The sequence below is a fragment of the Vulpes vulpes genome, chromosome 13 (genome assembly GCF_048418805.1).
Source record: "Vulpes vulpes isolate BD-2025 chromosome 13, VulVul3, whole genome shotgun sequence".
NCBI lineage: Eukaryota > Metazoa > Chordata > Mammalia > Carnivora > Canidae > Vulpes > Vulpes vulpes.
Window position 1 is genome coordinate 146,435,192 of NC_132792.1, and position 16,225 is coordinate 146,451,416.

The window sequence follows — 16,225 nt, forward strand, 5'->3', positions numbered from 1 at the left end:
CTGATGTTATCAACTATCTGAAGACTAATTTTTACCATTAGCCTGAAACGGAGTAGTAATTAGAGATATGTCAAAGTCTACCCTGTGTTTTTCTGTCATTTTTACCTGTCAGTATATCTCATATATAGTCTTATTGCACTGCAGTTTCTATACTCTGTGATTGATTGGGACTTTTTATTTTACTTCTAAAAAAGACCCTTTATAGATTTCATTTGTTATCTGGCAGTATTATGGACACAGTTTTGTTTCTTTCACTGCTTGATATTGATTTTTAGTTCAATTCTGGAAGGTAGGTTCTTAACCATATTTGAGATTAGGTTATGGGTTAAAACACACACATACACCCACAGACCTCTTGAGTAATTTTGATTTCTCAAGCCCTGGAGAAAGTTAAAACTACTCTCAGAGCACACGGAGTATTTGAATGCTGAAGATTTATTACTAGGTTTTCTTAGATTTATTGTAAAATAATATTAAGGAGCAGCAGGGTTGGAGAAGTGGGAGCATCTGTGGTGTTAGGGGTTTACACTGTGTACTGGGTGTTAATGCAGTTCTAAAGGAAAATATTTTGTATGAGTGGTACTGAAATGTGTAAGACCTGGCGATTTATAAATTACATAAATTTATGGTTTATATAATGGTGTAGAGCATTGTGCCCTCTCTGTAAATGCCTTGGTGACTATGTGTTGTAAAAGATTTCAAAAACATTAAGTTAACTGAACTTACGGTGGTAATCATTTCACAGTATATACAAATATTGAATATTTATGTTGTAAGTATATATATTATGTTGAAACTAATATAATTTTGTCTGTCAGTTATATCTCAGTTAAAAAACAACATGGTGGAATAAAAAAATAAATGAATGAATCTGGAAAAAAGGACTTTCTATATCCATATGTAGTTTTATGAAATAAATAGAAAATACATTTTTTTAAAAAGCATGGGAATAATGATAAGTTTAGATTTCACCAGGGTATTATGGGGCTTAAAGTAATGACAGTAGCCTCTCTACCTTAAGCTGTCCTGCTGCTCCTGGCCAAGTCTACTTCTCCTCCCCAAGTCCACCAGGTATATTGCTGCCAACAGAGACTTCTCAAGACTTCTGTTTATTATGTCACTGATCTGGGCAAAACTCTCTAATGACTGCACTGCCCATAGGACAAATTCAGAACTCTCTAGATTTCAGTTCAGAGTTCTTCATTATCTGATAAAAGACAAAGAACAAAAAAAAAGTGAGAAAAGTATAAAGCTGTAAATAAAACTATCTATAATTCTCTTATGTATGTGTGTTAAGGGAGGGGTAAGATATAAAACAATTTTTTGCTGTTTACTGTCTACCAAGCATTTTACGTATATTGTCTCTCTTAGTCTTCACATCAGTCCTATAATGTAGATGTATTTTTGCCTACATTTTACTGGTGAAGAAACAGGAGTTTGGGAAGTCCTAGAGCTAGTAAGTGACAAAGTTTAGATTTGATCTTGTCATTCTGACTCTAAAGCCCAAGATCTTAACCTCTCCACTGTAAAATTAGAGTACATTTTATTCTCATCTTTATTTTCTCTACTTACATGTATATTACATATTTTGAAGATATTTGGTACAGGGGCACCTGGCTGGCCTAGTGGTAGAAGTGAGTTTCAGCCTCATTTTGGGTGTAGAGATCACTTAAGAAAATAAATAAAAATTGAAATAAAAGAAAGATATTTGGGACATTATTGTACATAGAGTAGTTTTTCGTCATTATTTAAAAGAATTGAGATATAAAATACATATAGTGAGTTACATATACTACAAAAATCTTAAGAACACAAATTAAGACACACAAACGCCTGTACACACACTTGTGTACCTACCACCTGTATCAAAATAGAATATTTCCAAAACCCCTATTAGGTTTCTTTTCTTAAGCAACTTATCAGTATCAATCTTCCCACTCCCACTTTGAGAATTATTATTCTGACTTTTATTGCCATCAATTTGTTCTATCTCTTCTTGAAATTCATATATGTGTAACATATATATTGATTTGGATCAGGTTTATTATCCTCAATATAACATATGTTCAATATAACATATATCCATGTTGTTAACATATATCATTTGTTCCTTTATTTTTATTGCTGTATAATGTTTTATTGTATACATGCATATACCACCATTTATCTTTTCTTAATGTCTTGATGAACATTTATATGTTCTTTGAAACAAAAATGTCTATTCAGATCCTGTGCCCACTGTTTTTTTAATTGGATGGGGGGAAAAAGTCCATAGAAAGCACAGTAAGATTTTTTAGAAGCAAAATCTAGGGATGCCTGGGTGGCTCAGTGGTTGAGCATCTGCCTTTCACTCAGGTCATGGTCCCCGGGTCCAGGGATCAAGTCCCACATTGGGCTCCCCACAGGGAGCCTGCTTCTTCCACTGCCTATGTCTCTGCCTCTCTCTCTGTGCCTCTCATGAATAAATAAAATCTTTTTTTTTTTTTTAAAGCAAAATCTATTGAGGGATATAATGGACTCAGGGCCAGTGCTTTTGAAGTAAATCATATGTGTCTCATGTTGCCATCCCCTCCCGTGTCTGAGATATTTATCTGGATGAAATTAGCTTTGAAAAGACCAATAGTGGTGACATCAAAGGGAAAATATGCCATAACAGCAGCCTGAAGGCTGTTGAGGACAAGGGAGTAGGTTGGGGACTTTGCTTAAGTGATGGATTCAACTAATTCTATAGGTGGTCTCTATACCTTCCACAGATAGAGCAGATTAATATTAAGAATATCTGTCTCCATTTTAAGATTTTTGTCATCTCTTTATTATTGAGTTGTGAGATTTATTACGTACTCTGAATACAAGGCCCTTATTAGATATATGATTTGCAAATACATTCTTCCATTCAGTGGATTGTGTTCTTACTGGCTTAAGAGTATCCTTTGAAACACAGAAAGTTTCAATTTTGATGAAGCCCAATATATCTAGTTTTTTTGTTTGTGTTTTTGGTGTCATTTCTAAGAAACTTGTTAAATCAGAGATCATAGTGGGACACCTGGGTGGCTCAGCGGTTGAGTGTCTGCCTTTGGCTCAGGGCAAGATCCCAGGGTCCAGGGATCGAGTCCTGCATCGGGCTTCTCAGAGGGAGCCTGCTTCTTCCTCTGCCTATGTCTCTGCCTCTCTGTCTGTGTCTCTCATGAATAAATAAATAAAATCTTTTAAATAAAAAAAACGGGTAAAAATAATATGCTATCCTTTACTCTTGAGTTTTTAAAATTACACTTGACCACCAAATCAAAAATTTTAACATCATCTGATGTTAAATATCCTACTGCTCCAAAGGATACATTTAAGAGAATTACATTGGGATAGAGGGAACACTTCTAGTTTCAGCTCTAAATGTTAAAGAACAGGGTAGCCTGGGTGGCTCAGCGGTTTAACGCCGTCTTCGACCCAGGGCGTGATCCTGGAGATCCAGGATGGAGTCCCATGTCGGGTTCCCTGCGTGGAGCCTGTTTCTCCCTCTGCCTATGTCTCTGCCTCTCTCTCTGAGTCTCTCATGAATAAATAAACACTTTAAAAAAATAAAATAAATGTTAAAGAACATAGAAACTATCAGTCCTTACAACAACAAAAAATAATCATGGGTTAGAAAATGTTTTTCTGCTCCCTACACCTTACCATCACAGCAATGTGGCTTTTAACAGTAGAAGAGTTACAAGACATTGAGTCTTTTTAAATAGGAGTTTTTAGGGAAACCCAAAGATGGCAGGGGAGATAAAAACAGGAAACTGAAGCCCTAGTTCCTACAACTATAGTAAACATTGAACACAGCCAAATTGATATAAAACCTCACACTAAAGTTCTGTTTACCATAGTTTCTATTATTGGATACTTCACATATAGCTCTCAATAAAAGATTACAGGGCATGGTGTACGGCAAGAAATCACACAGTCTGACAGCAAGTATCAGAGCCAGACTCACCTATGACACAGATTTTGGAATTAGCTGATGGGCAATTTGTTTGATTAATGATAATATGTTAAATAATCTAATGGAAAAAAAATGAAGCTTGTGTAAGAGGAATGTATCGTGTAAGCAGAAAGATGGAAATTAAAATTAAACAGAAATACTAGAAATAAAAAATGGTGTAATAGAAATGAAGAATGAATACCTTTGGAAGATTCTTCAGAAGATTGTACACAGGGAGGAATTAGTGAACTTGAAAGATAAGTCAGTATGAACTTCTAAAACTGAAATACAAAGAAAAAAAATAGTTAAAGAAAGATAAAAAGAATTTCTGAGAACCGTTGGATAATTTTGACCATAACATACATGTAATTAGAATATCAGAAGGGGAAGAAAAAATGGAGCAAAAGAAGTGTTTGAATGGCTGATAGTTTTACAAAAGTAATGGCAGACACCAAGCCACAAATCCAGAGAGCTCAGCAAACACTAAACAGGATAAATATAACTTTACAAAGGGAGGAAGCTAAATAGAGGTAAGGCTTCTACAATTTTATCAAAATGATAAAATATCAATACCAGTAAATAGTAAACACATATGCACATACACAGTAATACCTAGATCAATGACTTTAAAATACTATACAAAAAGTCATAATAATAAGCACTATAGGTGAATTAACATTTAGGTGAATTCACTAGTGAGGCCATCTGAACATGGAAGCCTTCAAATTATAAGTTCAGTTTCTTTAAATGATACAAGACTGTTCAAATTTTCTATTTTTTCTTTGATCAGTTTTAATAAATTGGTTTTTTTCAAGGAATTTGTCCATTTCATCTAAACTTATAAAAGGTTGACCTAAAGTCATTCATAATATCATCTTGTGTGTTAGTGTCTGTAGTGTTATTGTGACTTTTTTTTTTTTTTAAGATTTTATTTATTTATTCATGAGAGACAGAGACACAGGCAGAGGGAGAAGCAGGCTCCATGCAGAAAGCCCCAAGTGGGACTCGATCCCGGGTCTCCAGGATCACACCCTGGGCTGAGGGCGGCACTAAACCACTGAGCCACTGGGGCTATCCTATTGTGACATTTTTTAATGTCTGATATTGGTAACTTTTTTTACCAAAAATTTTTCCTAAGCATTTGTTAACCTTATTAATCTTTCAAAGAACTAGCTTTCAGCTTTGTTGTCTCCATAGTACATTTGGTGTCTGTGTCATTGATTTTTGTTCTTTGTTCCTTCCCCCTACTTCTTTTTTGGATTTAATTTGCTATGATTTTTTTTTTCTGGCCTTTTGAGATAGAAGCTTAGATATTAATTTTCAGGTATTCTTTTCTAATAGGTATAGTTAGAGGTAAAAATTTCTTTTTATGCATACTTTAAAGGCATTTAGCAAATTCTGAGATATTTTTATTATCCTCTAGTCAAGATATTTTTAAATTTCCACTGTGATTTCTTTCTTGGAATCATGGGTTATTTAGATGTTTGTTGTTTAAGTGCCCAACATTTTGGGAATTTATAGTTCTCTTTCTGTGTTCAATTCTGTTGTGAATCTATTATGAGAGAACATACTCTGAAGATTTTTAGTATTTTGAAATTAATAGTTGCCTTTTGGCCCTTTATATGGTGCAATTTGGGGAATGTTGCATATTCACTTGAAAAGACTATTTTGCAGTTTGGTGTCTTTTGGTGTAACTATCATTTTCATGAGGTTGGTTAATAGTGTTAGTCAAGTATTCTATATTCTTACTGATTTTTTTGTCTACTTATTGTCAGCTACTGAGAAAATTGTGTTAAAATCTCCAATTATGATTTATTTATTTTCTTTTAGTGATGTTCCTTTTTATATACCTTCAAACTATGTTATTAGATACAAATCTAAGATCATTTTAAGCTGTTGAATTGACCCTTTTATCATTGAGAAATGCTTATTTTAAAATCTATTAATTCTTAGTGTCTTAAAATGTACTTTGTTCAATGTTATATAGTTATATCAGTTTTTCTATGGATAGTGTTTGCCTTTTATATTTTTTTCTATCCTTTAAGTTTTACACTATCTCTGTGTTAGTCTGCTTGGGCTGCCATGACAAAATACAGAGTGGCATAAGCAGCAGACATTTTCTTACAGCTCTGGAGGTTTCAGATATTTCTGAAAGCAAGTTTGGTTTCTGGTGAGACTTCTCATAGTGGCTTGCAGACAGCTATCTTCTCACTGTGTTCTCACATGGCCTTTCTTTGTGCTCACAGAGAGGTCTCTGGTGTCTCCTTTTTTTCTTTTCTTTTTTTTTTTTTTAAATATGGAACGCTTCACGAATTTGCGTGTCATCCTTGCGCAGGGGCCATGCTAATCTTCTCTGTATCGTTCCAATTTTAGTATATGTGCTGCCGAAGCGAGCTCTCCTTTTTTTCTGGTAAGAGAACAGCCCTATTGGATCAAGGCCCTTCTTCTATGACCTCATTTAACCTTAATTACCACCTTAAAAGCCCTGCCTCCAAATATAGTCCCATTGGGGGGAACGACTTCAACTTTAGAATTTGAGGAGAACACAATTCATATTAATTCATATTAACACTATGTATTTAAGGTGTGTTTCTTATAAATAGCATGTATTTTGGTCTTAGTTTTTATTCAGAATTTTATCTTTTAATGGCAAGGTTTAATTTATTTACATTTAATGCAATTAGTAGTATTATTCCATTTAATTTTGCCATCTTTCTGTTTGTTGTCTCTTTGTTTCACCTGCTTTTTATTTCTCTGCTTTTCCCAATTTTTTCTGTATTTATCAAGTATTTTTTTATTATTTCATTTTGCCTTCTTTAACGGGTATTTGCTATTCCTTTTACAATAATTCTTTCAGTGATTGTGACAGAAATTACAAAATAGTGCCTTATTACAGTCTGCCTTAATTTAATGCTTTTGCCTCCTCCTGAACTGTGTAAAAATCTTAAAATGTTATAATTCTTTTTATGTTTTTTTCCTGCTTATATTGCTGTAACTATGATATATTTTTACTTCTTTATTTGCTACATATCTCACAGGAAACTGTTGTGGGATTAAGCAGTCAATAGTCTTTTATCTTTATTCACATAAGTGATGGTTTTTCATTCCTTCTTTTTGATGTTTTTTTATCCCTTCTTGTACTTTTCTGATCTCATCTGGTATTATTTTTCTTTTGCCTGAAGAACTTACTTCAGTATTTCTAATAGTATTGACTTATAGTGATGGGTCATCTCAGCTTTAGTTATTGAGTATCAGTCTATTTCACTTATAGTTTAAAAAGATAATTTTTTCTCTTTAGAGAATTCTTTGTTTAGAGCTGTCATTCCATTTTCTTCTAGCTCTCATATTTTCTTCTTAGAAGTTAGCTATAAGTCTTAGTGTTCTTACCTCAAGGATGATGTCTTTTGGTCTGACAGCATTTAAGATTTTTCCAATATATATATATCATTTTCCAGGTGTGACTAAATGGGTGTTGTTGTTTAACTGCTTGGGGTCTGCTGAACCTTTTGACATACTTGCTCTTGATTTTGCAAAATTTTTCACTGTGATGTCTTCAGATACTACTTCTGCTCCATTCTGTTATCCAGAATTATAATTTCTCGTACTTTAGACCATTTGTCATGTATTCTAAAAATCATGTGTTCTCTTTTGTTGTTTTTATTTGCTTTATATTACTGTTTAGTTCTCTAAGTGCTTCAGTTGGGATAATTTTTGTTGACTCATCTTTGTCTTTGATAATCTTCTGCTTTAAGACTCTGTTTTAGTTCTTAATTACAGACGTTGTAATTTTTCACTTCTAGAATGACCATTTGATTAACTTTACCCAATCCTCCCTTTAAAAAAAAAAATTATTTATTTGATAGAGCAAGAGAGCACAAGCAGGGAGAGTGCAGAGGGAGAGGAATTATCAGGCTCCTCAATGAGCAGGGAGCCTAATACAGGACTCAATCCCAGGACCGTGAGATCATGACCTGAGCCAAAACTAAGAGTTGGAGGCTCAACCAACTGAGCCACCCAGGTGTCCTCCAGAGGATCTTTTATAATGAAAGGATTCAGTTTAGAATCACACATTGCATTTGATTAACATGTCAAAAAGGGCCTCCTTTAGTCTGGAACAATTATGCAGTTTCTCCTTGACCTTTATGATTTTGATATCTTTAAAGATTACAGAGGAGTTATTTTTTAGACTATTTCTCAGTTGGAGTTTATCTGATGTTTCCTCCTGATTATGTTATTCATCTCTACAACATCAATGATGTTGTAGAAGTGATAATGTATTCTTATTGGAACCCATCTGATAGCACATACTTTTAGTTTGACCCATTACTGATGTTTATTTTGATCACTTGGTTAGGGTGGCATCTGCCAAGATTCATCACAGTAATATTACTTTTATCCCTTTGTAATTCATTCTTGTTTTGTGGGAAAGATACTTGGATATATATAAATATCCTGTCCTCATCAAAACTTCAATTCATGCTTTTTTTACATCAGTTTGGATTCATAGTTCCCTATTTTATTTAATTTTATAATGCGCTGTTATCATTATTTACATTTATGCTTAGATTATTCCAGGTTTGTCCAGTGGGAGTCCTTCAGTCTGGCTCCTGTATCTTTTTGACATATGCCCATAATACTTTGAGACTTTACACACTTTCTGGCATAATAAGAACTCCAGTTTATCTTGAACTTTTCCCTTTTCTATCCATGGAGCAGCAGTTTCTCCAGAGAGCTGTGGTTCAGTTTAATAGAGAATGGTATTTAGAAACCAAGAACTGAGTAGTGGGTGTGCTCATTGCCATTGGGCTATCAGTCCTCCCAGATCCTCTGACATATATACAGACACAGACACACGCACATGCACGCATGCACGCACACACACATTAACATCTATGTTCAATTTTCTTTGTGTGCTGTGTGTGTGTACACCATAAGTTCACACCAGTACCTCTACTTCCAGGTGAATACCACAAGATTCATTCACTTTTTCTTTTTTTTTTTTTTTTCATTCAGTTTTTCTATATTTGTAACTCTCTTTCTCTGATAATGAGAAGCCTTGCTCTCATTATCTTATATTTATTATTTGATCAATCTCCCAGTGTGTAACCAATTGCTTATTGCTGCTGCCACCTCCTCTCCTGCGTGGTTGCCCTCATCATACTGAAGTTCTGACAGTTTGTTCAGACCACTTTCCTGGAGGATGCCATACTCAAACCTCTTGGTCTGTGGCACCCTGAGATAGGTCACTTTCCCATGGGAATGCCTTCCTCAATCAGCTTAGGCTTCAACATCCAGTACCTTGCCAACCTTTTGTAGGTATATCTTCTTCACTCCACTTGGACCCTAACACTTCATACCAGACCATCTTTCTGTCTGGACATCTTCCTCATCCTGCATGAGCCCTGACACCTCACATTAGGCTGCTCCCACTTCACGTGGACACCCTCTTCATCCTAGTTAGTCTCTAATACCTTGCTCTGTACAATGACAACTCCCCTCTTCTCTACCTTTTCACTGCCATGGATGCCTACTTCATTTCACCTTACCTATGGTTCTAAAACTGAACTATTCAATAAAGGAAGAGGAAGAGCTATATCTAATAATTTTTAATGGTATGTTGCACATTATGTATAAAGGAGAATAGAGACTGAGGTCAGTGTTATTCTCCCCAAGAAAGGACAACCCCAGTCCTCTGTCAGATATTGTTTGAGGGGCTAATCACCTCGGGCCAATGAGGAATCAAGCTAGGTTGGTGCTGGATGGTAGCTGTAGTTCTACCTCTGCTTTCCTACATATTTGGAGGGAGATTCTTTAGAGCTTTTACTTGTGAGCCTATGGATGTCTGCCTTCCTGCCTTGAAAGACTGATGAAGAGTCTGTCTGATTCTTCTTCGAGCTTTGTCCTCCAGCTTCGTATTCAAATTGCTTCGAAATTTTGGCAGATGTGTTTGGGCTGAGATTTGTTGTTTGAGGCAGGCCTCCTTCCTCAAGCAAGACTGTCTTTCTCAAATACTGCAAGACAACAGATTCTTATGTGTTCTTCTAGGAACTCTAATTTCCCACGTAGTCCCTGAATTCAGAAATTAAACCATATGGGAAAACAGCACTTTCTGTTTAGACTTCTAAAATTTTTCAGTTGTTGAGCCAATCTCAAACAACCTTCAAAAGTTTTGCTAATTTTTTCCCCCAGTGTCATCATTTTATTTGAGCTCATCTCAATGTTTAGCCTTTACACAGAATCAGCAAATAGCCCAGGTAAAAAAGCAGCAGGAGAGAGCCTGTTCTCTCTCTCTCTCTCTCCCCTCCCCCTTTCTCTTAAAAAAAAAAAAAATTTTTTTTTCAAATAAATATTTTGAGAGCCTGTTCTTTGAATAACTCTGATTTAGTTCACTCAGTCGTTTTTGCTTCCATGACTCTATAAATACAATTTTTCAATTAACCTAACTTTTAAAAAATTGTTGCATTAGGAAAATGACTTTATTATATCTCCTTACCTTTTAATTGGAATAAAAAAAATCCATATATGTGGTATCTATACTTCTTTTTCAGTTAATATTATATAATGGGCATTTTTCCATATCATTTAGTTGTCTTAAAGTTTTTTATCATTTTTAAAAATAGCTTATCAAACTGAGGGCCTTGTATCCCTGACAACAGTGGTATGCATGGTATATGCAAGAATATATGAGAAACCAGGGCACCTGGATAGTTCAGTTGATTAAGCATCCATCTCCAGCTCATGTCATGATCTCAGGGTCCTGGGATCGGCCCCGAGTCAGGCTCCCTGCTCACCAGGGGGTCTGCTTTTCCCTCTGCCCATCTCCCCGCTTGTCCTTTCTCTCTTGAATAAATAAATTAAATCTTTAAATAAGTAAAAAAAAATTTTAATTTAATTGAAAAAAATGTACGAGAAACCATAAGATGAATATGGTCCATCTTTCCAGAGTATCCATTTTCCTTGAAGATTTGGGGAGTACAAATGATTTAATTCAGAAGTAGCTCTAAAAATAGGTAAACAAACAGATATATAATTGTGGACTAGGATATAAAATTTACACACATTACTTAGATAAAACAAGATTACCAGGAAATTCTTGTTTTCATTAAGGTTGTTTAGTCACGATATTCTTTCAGTTTTTCAATAATTTTTCTCCCTAGAGGAAGGAGTTAATAGTTTAGATTTATCTTACCTCCCTTTCTTTTAGTATTCAAATATATAAATATACCATGTATCTCATTTTCTAATAGAAGACATGTGTTAATCTTTTCTTTTTTTGTCTGCCTTTAAAAAGTCCTCCTTAGGAAATAGAAAAGGCTCACCTGCTCCCTTTTACTACCTTTATTTTATATGTAAACACTATTCCTGGACATTCAGTATTAAATATTTAAATTAGACTGAAAAGTTGAGATATTTAAACAAAAAGAGTATACTAGTAAATGACATAGGTGTTTATTTTTTAAAATATACCAAAAAATATTTATTTTTCAAATTTTTAAATTTTTCTGTAAACCCATTTACAAATATATATATATATATATACTAACATATATATACATATATATATGACATGCATCTAGAGGATATAAATCATCAGATCTAAAATTTGAATCTCAGAATTGTTATAGTGACTAAGTACCTTAAAGCCATGGCATTCTTGTTAGAATAACATTAAACTCGTTACATCACATTAAATCAATTCTAAATTGATATTTAAAAAGTTTTAATATCTTGAAATTGAGATATGTCTCAAAAATCACTGTTAATCCTTAAATAATTTAGTTGTCATTACCTGTGTTTGAATTAAGTTAGGCTTTAGCTGTTCATATTGTCTCTTCAGTTGAGTTACATTCATTTTATGATAAGAATATGTTGCAGATTTTCCCCCAGGGTCTCAGTTTTAACTTTGTTTATGGTATCTTTTGCCATATAAAATTTTTAAATAGTCAAATTTATCAGTCTTTTTATTGCCTCTGGATTTTAGTCATGGTAAGCTTTTTCTTACATGAAGGTTAAAGAGGAATTCACGTATGTTATCTCTTGGTACATGTATGGTTTCATGTTTTACATTCAGATCCCTAAATGTATGGTGTTAGATATGGGCCCAATTTTGTCTTTTCCAAATGGCTTCCCAGTTGTGTTAGCATCATTTATTTACAAGTCCATCCCTCAGTGATCCAAGGTGCCACCTTTGTCCTGTGATACATTTCCATCTGTGTTTGGGTCTGACCTTAGAGTTTTTAGTTATTCATCTGTTCTCTTTGTTCACATACCAGTACTACATGATTTGATAAAGGAGTTTCAGTAAGTATTGATGTCTGGAATGGCTATTCCTCTCTCATAGTTTTTCTCTTTTAAATGTTTTCCTGGCTAGTCTCTATATTTGTATGTTTGTTTTATATGAACTTTTTTTAAAGATTTTATTTATTTATTTACAAGAGTCACAGAGAGAGAGGCAGAGACATAGGCAGAGTGAGAAACAGGTTCCCTCTGGGGAGCCCAGTGCGGAACTCGATCCCAGGACTGGGATCATGACCCGAGCCAAAGACAAATGCTCAACCACTGAGCCACCCAAGTGCCCCTTTAATACCAGTTTGGATAACTTCATAAAATAATTTGTTGGTGTTTTTAATGAGATTGTATTGAATTTATAAATTAGGGAGAACTGATATAATCTTGAGTCATCCTGTTCAGATATAGGAAATGTCTTTCTATTTGACAGTCTACTTTTGCATCTTTCAGGAGTATTTGAAATTTTTCCTCACATAGGTTTTGCACAAGTCTTGTTAAATTTATTCTTAAATAATTAATCTTTTTGCTGCTATAAACTAATATTTATGTTTTTCAAATAATGTTTGAGATTTTTAGATTTCTGATTACTTTAGAATCAGAATTACTTTAGAAATGTAGTTCCTATACTCTTTTTATAGTGTGAAGTTATTGTCTACATTTCAAATATTTCAATTGTAAGGGAAGGTGTAAATATGTTAAATATTCCTGTTTTCCCTCACGTATTGTCCCTGTGACCCTAATTAAGGGTCATTTGAAAAGTCTGGGCTAATGTGTTAACTCACCTGTATGATTTGCTAGAGAATTGCTCTAATCCCACTTAAGAATATGCAACTTAATGAAAGTCAGGTGTGAAAACAGACGCTTTTTGCCAAAGCACAATACATTTTGTCATTTGATCTTTTCCTGCTGAGTAGCTCATTATGAAAATAGCCTTAGCTCTCAAATTATTTCTTTAATCCTTGATTCTCTCACATATTGTAAAGAGTCCAGACCTCATACCGGTTTTGTTTTCTTACTAGATTACTGATATGTTTTGGGTGCTGCAGAGGAAATGTTTACTAGTGCTTGAGCTTAGAACCTTTCCATGGAAAAATAGAAAACTCTTCTCTAAAATGAATGAAGTTTTACCTAATCTACAGAGCCCAAATGAGTGTGTATGTGGTAGTGAGAGAGAAGAGGGGGAATAGAGATTAAATCCAATAGCTGTACTTTTTAAAAATATAATTGTTTTATTTTTTATTGTGGCAGTCACCTTCATGTGTGCCTGTTTTTTTTCCTATAAGATTATTTGATAAGAACAATCCCATTACTTGAGAAATCACTGATTTGTAATGTTATATATGGTATATCCTTTTGTACTCAAAATGTACCTTCCAAATATACATGGAATTCTCAGCATTTTGAGGGCAGAGTTCGTGCTTTAACTTTGTTTTGCTTTTAATATTGAAATTACTATTAGACTTAGACATTCTAATTAATCTTTCTTTTATGTTCCCTTGAGCAAATCAAAACTCAAAATTTCAGTAATCAAAGAACTAATAGGGTTTTTGCTATGTCAAAAACATCAATTGAAAATGTATGAAGTTTTTAGGATTCCCTTTATATGTTCTAAAAATCTTACAATTTCAGTATCAAATACCAAATACTCATCCCAGAATGTGAACATTCGTATATAATATTTTTCACATTTTAAAATGTTTTATGTTTAGGTGGTAAATCATCAAGTTAGAACAGTATAATTAGCAAATCTGATCCTGCTGATTATTGTTGTTATCACCATGATTTAATGTTTTCATTGGCCAATATGCGATCTGTCCCAGTGGATTATGGATTAAAAACAAATGTAATTTATATATTCTTATTCTTTGCAACTTTGGATGTTGCCTTCTTGGTGACATTCTGATTTGTATGCTTTTAATGCATTAACCAACTATAGGAAAAGTGCATTTGGCTAAAGACTAGTACTTTTCTTAGATGATGGAATGTTTTTTCTTGATCCTCTGAGATTATTAAATGTTTTTAAGTTACATTCTTGCAAATGATTGCTTTGATGATTTATACTCTAAAGAAACCCTAAAATAGCACCAAAGTGCTAAAGTACTTTGATTTTTAAATGTAAAGAACATGTTTAGAAAGCTGAAATAAAAGGGAAAACTGATAAATGAAAAGAAATAAAAAGTAAATGAGGTAATCAAAGTCAGAGAAATTGATATTGGCAGGTTCTGAATGATGTTCCTAGATGAGCAATCTTTCAAAATACTTCTTGTACATTGCTGCTATTCTTTTATTTATTATTAAAATAACATGATCCATGAGGAGCTTGGGGTGACTCTCGGCCTAGCTAATTCTAATTAATCCAGTCGGGGAGAGCAGTAGGGTAAGTGGAGCAGTCTATCGGATTGAAATTCATAACTTAATTGAGGTCAAAGTCCCGGTCTGGGAGAACAAAAGTCTTTTGCTGGGACCAGGCAGATCAATAGCAATAAATATCTGGCTTGGATACAAGTAGCTTATAGTGACAGATTATCTGACAGTGGCCAGAGGTCTTGGTTCTGTTAAGGGCAAAGTCTTGAGCATGCCATGGTTCTTGCTGATGTTCAATCCATACCCATGACTCTTGAAGAGAAGTGATACTCTCAAGAACTCTTGAAAGTCTTCTGGAATCACTATGTGTGAAACCTCAAGCGACTTCTCTTTGTTATTATCAAATGAACATTCCTTAATGATACTTTTTTTTTTTTTTAAAACAAGAGTTCCTATCACACTGCCAGTTAAAATCCAGAGGATTTGCAAAGTTAATTTATTTAACTTTTCCATCAGTAATTCAAAAAGAGTATATAGATTGCTTTGGGGAAGGAATGTAATACAAACTCATATTGTATGTAACTGTAAAAGTTAAGAGGACCATGTTACATTAACATTAAGGAGTTAGTATTAACCATTTTAAATGTGATAATTGTATTTTGGTTGTGTAGGCATTTTCCTTGTTTTTAGGTGCAGACTGATATATTTAGGGACAAGATGTCATGTCATCTGTAATTTCTTTAGCCTACTTCAACAAAAAAGAAAAAATGGCAAAATGTTAACAGTTGTTAAATATGAATAATAGGTCTCTGCTTTTCTCTCTTTATAAGTTATTTTCATAGTAAAAAGTAACCACCAAAAAGAACCATAGTAATAAAAACATTAGGCTAGTGTGTTACTAGAAAAGGCTTCTCTCTGTCCCATTCTGCTTATACTTTTAATTTCTACTTAGCCTTCAAAAGCTTACTTCTTTTATGCATTATGTTATTGTTTAACCATAATAGTAATAATTAATTAGTATAAGCCTTTGGCCTTCCACTCGTTTGTTTATTTATTTATTTATTTATTTATTTATTATTTATTTTTTAATGACTGCTCATTGTTTAATAAGGCTATTTCCACACAGGCTCAACTACTATCTGACTGTGGGTAAGTGAACTCTTGAGATCTATAATTGTTGGCATTGTAAAGTATAGAGAGCTACATAGTATAAATTTCATTCCCATTGGCAATCAGTCCAAATTATCATTCTTTCTTGAGTATATTATTGTGGTAACTTATTAAAGTGACTTTTTGATTCTTCATAATATTGATACATTAGTCTTCCTTCAACATCCTTTATCCAAATGCTACTGCAGTATCTAAATGATTCTATGATCAAGAACCTCTGGTGATTTCTTATCTGTGAATCAGTTCTCAACTTTTTATGATTGACTTTCAAAGCCCCACATCTGTGACCATACTGTTTTATCCAGTGTTCCTTATTTTATGAAGTTGCTGAGCTCACTTTGTATATCCCAGAAGTTCTCAAACCTAGATCTTCAGAATCAACTATAGATCTTTTTAAACATAAACCTTCACTCTAGAAATTATGACTTAGTAAGTGAGTTGGGGATGGCAAGTATTGGGGAGATGAGAATCTCAAATTTATAAACTGCATGTAATTCTGTA

General features: G+C 33.8%; 1 protein-coding gene and 1 non-coding gene across 4 annotated transcripts in view; one reads left to right on the forward strand and one right to left on the reverse strand.

Moving 5' to 3' along the window:
* ACBD6 (acyl-CoA binding domain containing 6) overlaps positions 1–16,225 on the forward strand; it is a 213,444-nt gene that overhangs the window by 123,109 nt on the left and 74,110 nt on the right. For 2 of the 3 annotated variants that reach the window (XR_011996375.1, XM_072733256.1), the window contains exon 7: positions 15,681–15,703. The exons of the other annotated variant lie outside the window; for it this stretch is intronic. Coding sequence is in view for 1 of the 2 variants with exons in the window: in XM_072733256.1 (XP_072589357.1) it covers positions 15,681–15,703 (23 nt within the window). In the remaining variant the exon portion in view is untranslated. The remainder of the gene's footprint in view (positions 1–15,680; positions 15,704–16,225) is intronic. 3 annotated transcript variants of the gene reach the window in all.
* On the reverse strand, positions 6,252–6,358 carry LOC112921880 (U6 spliceosomal RNA). The gene has a single exon (XR_003235324.2). It is a non-coding gene; the product is annotated as a U6 spliceosomal RNA (small nuclear RNA).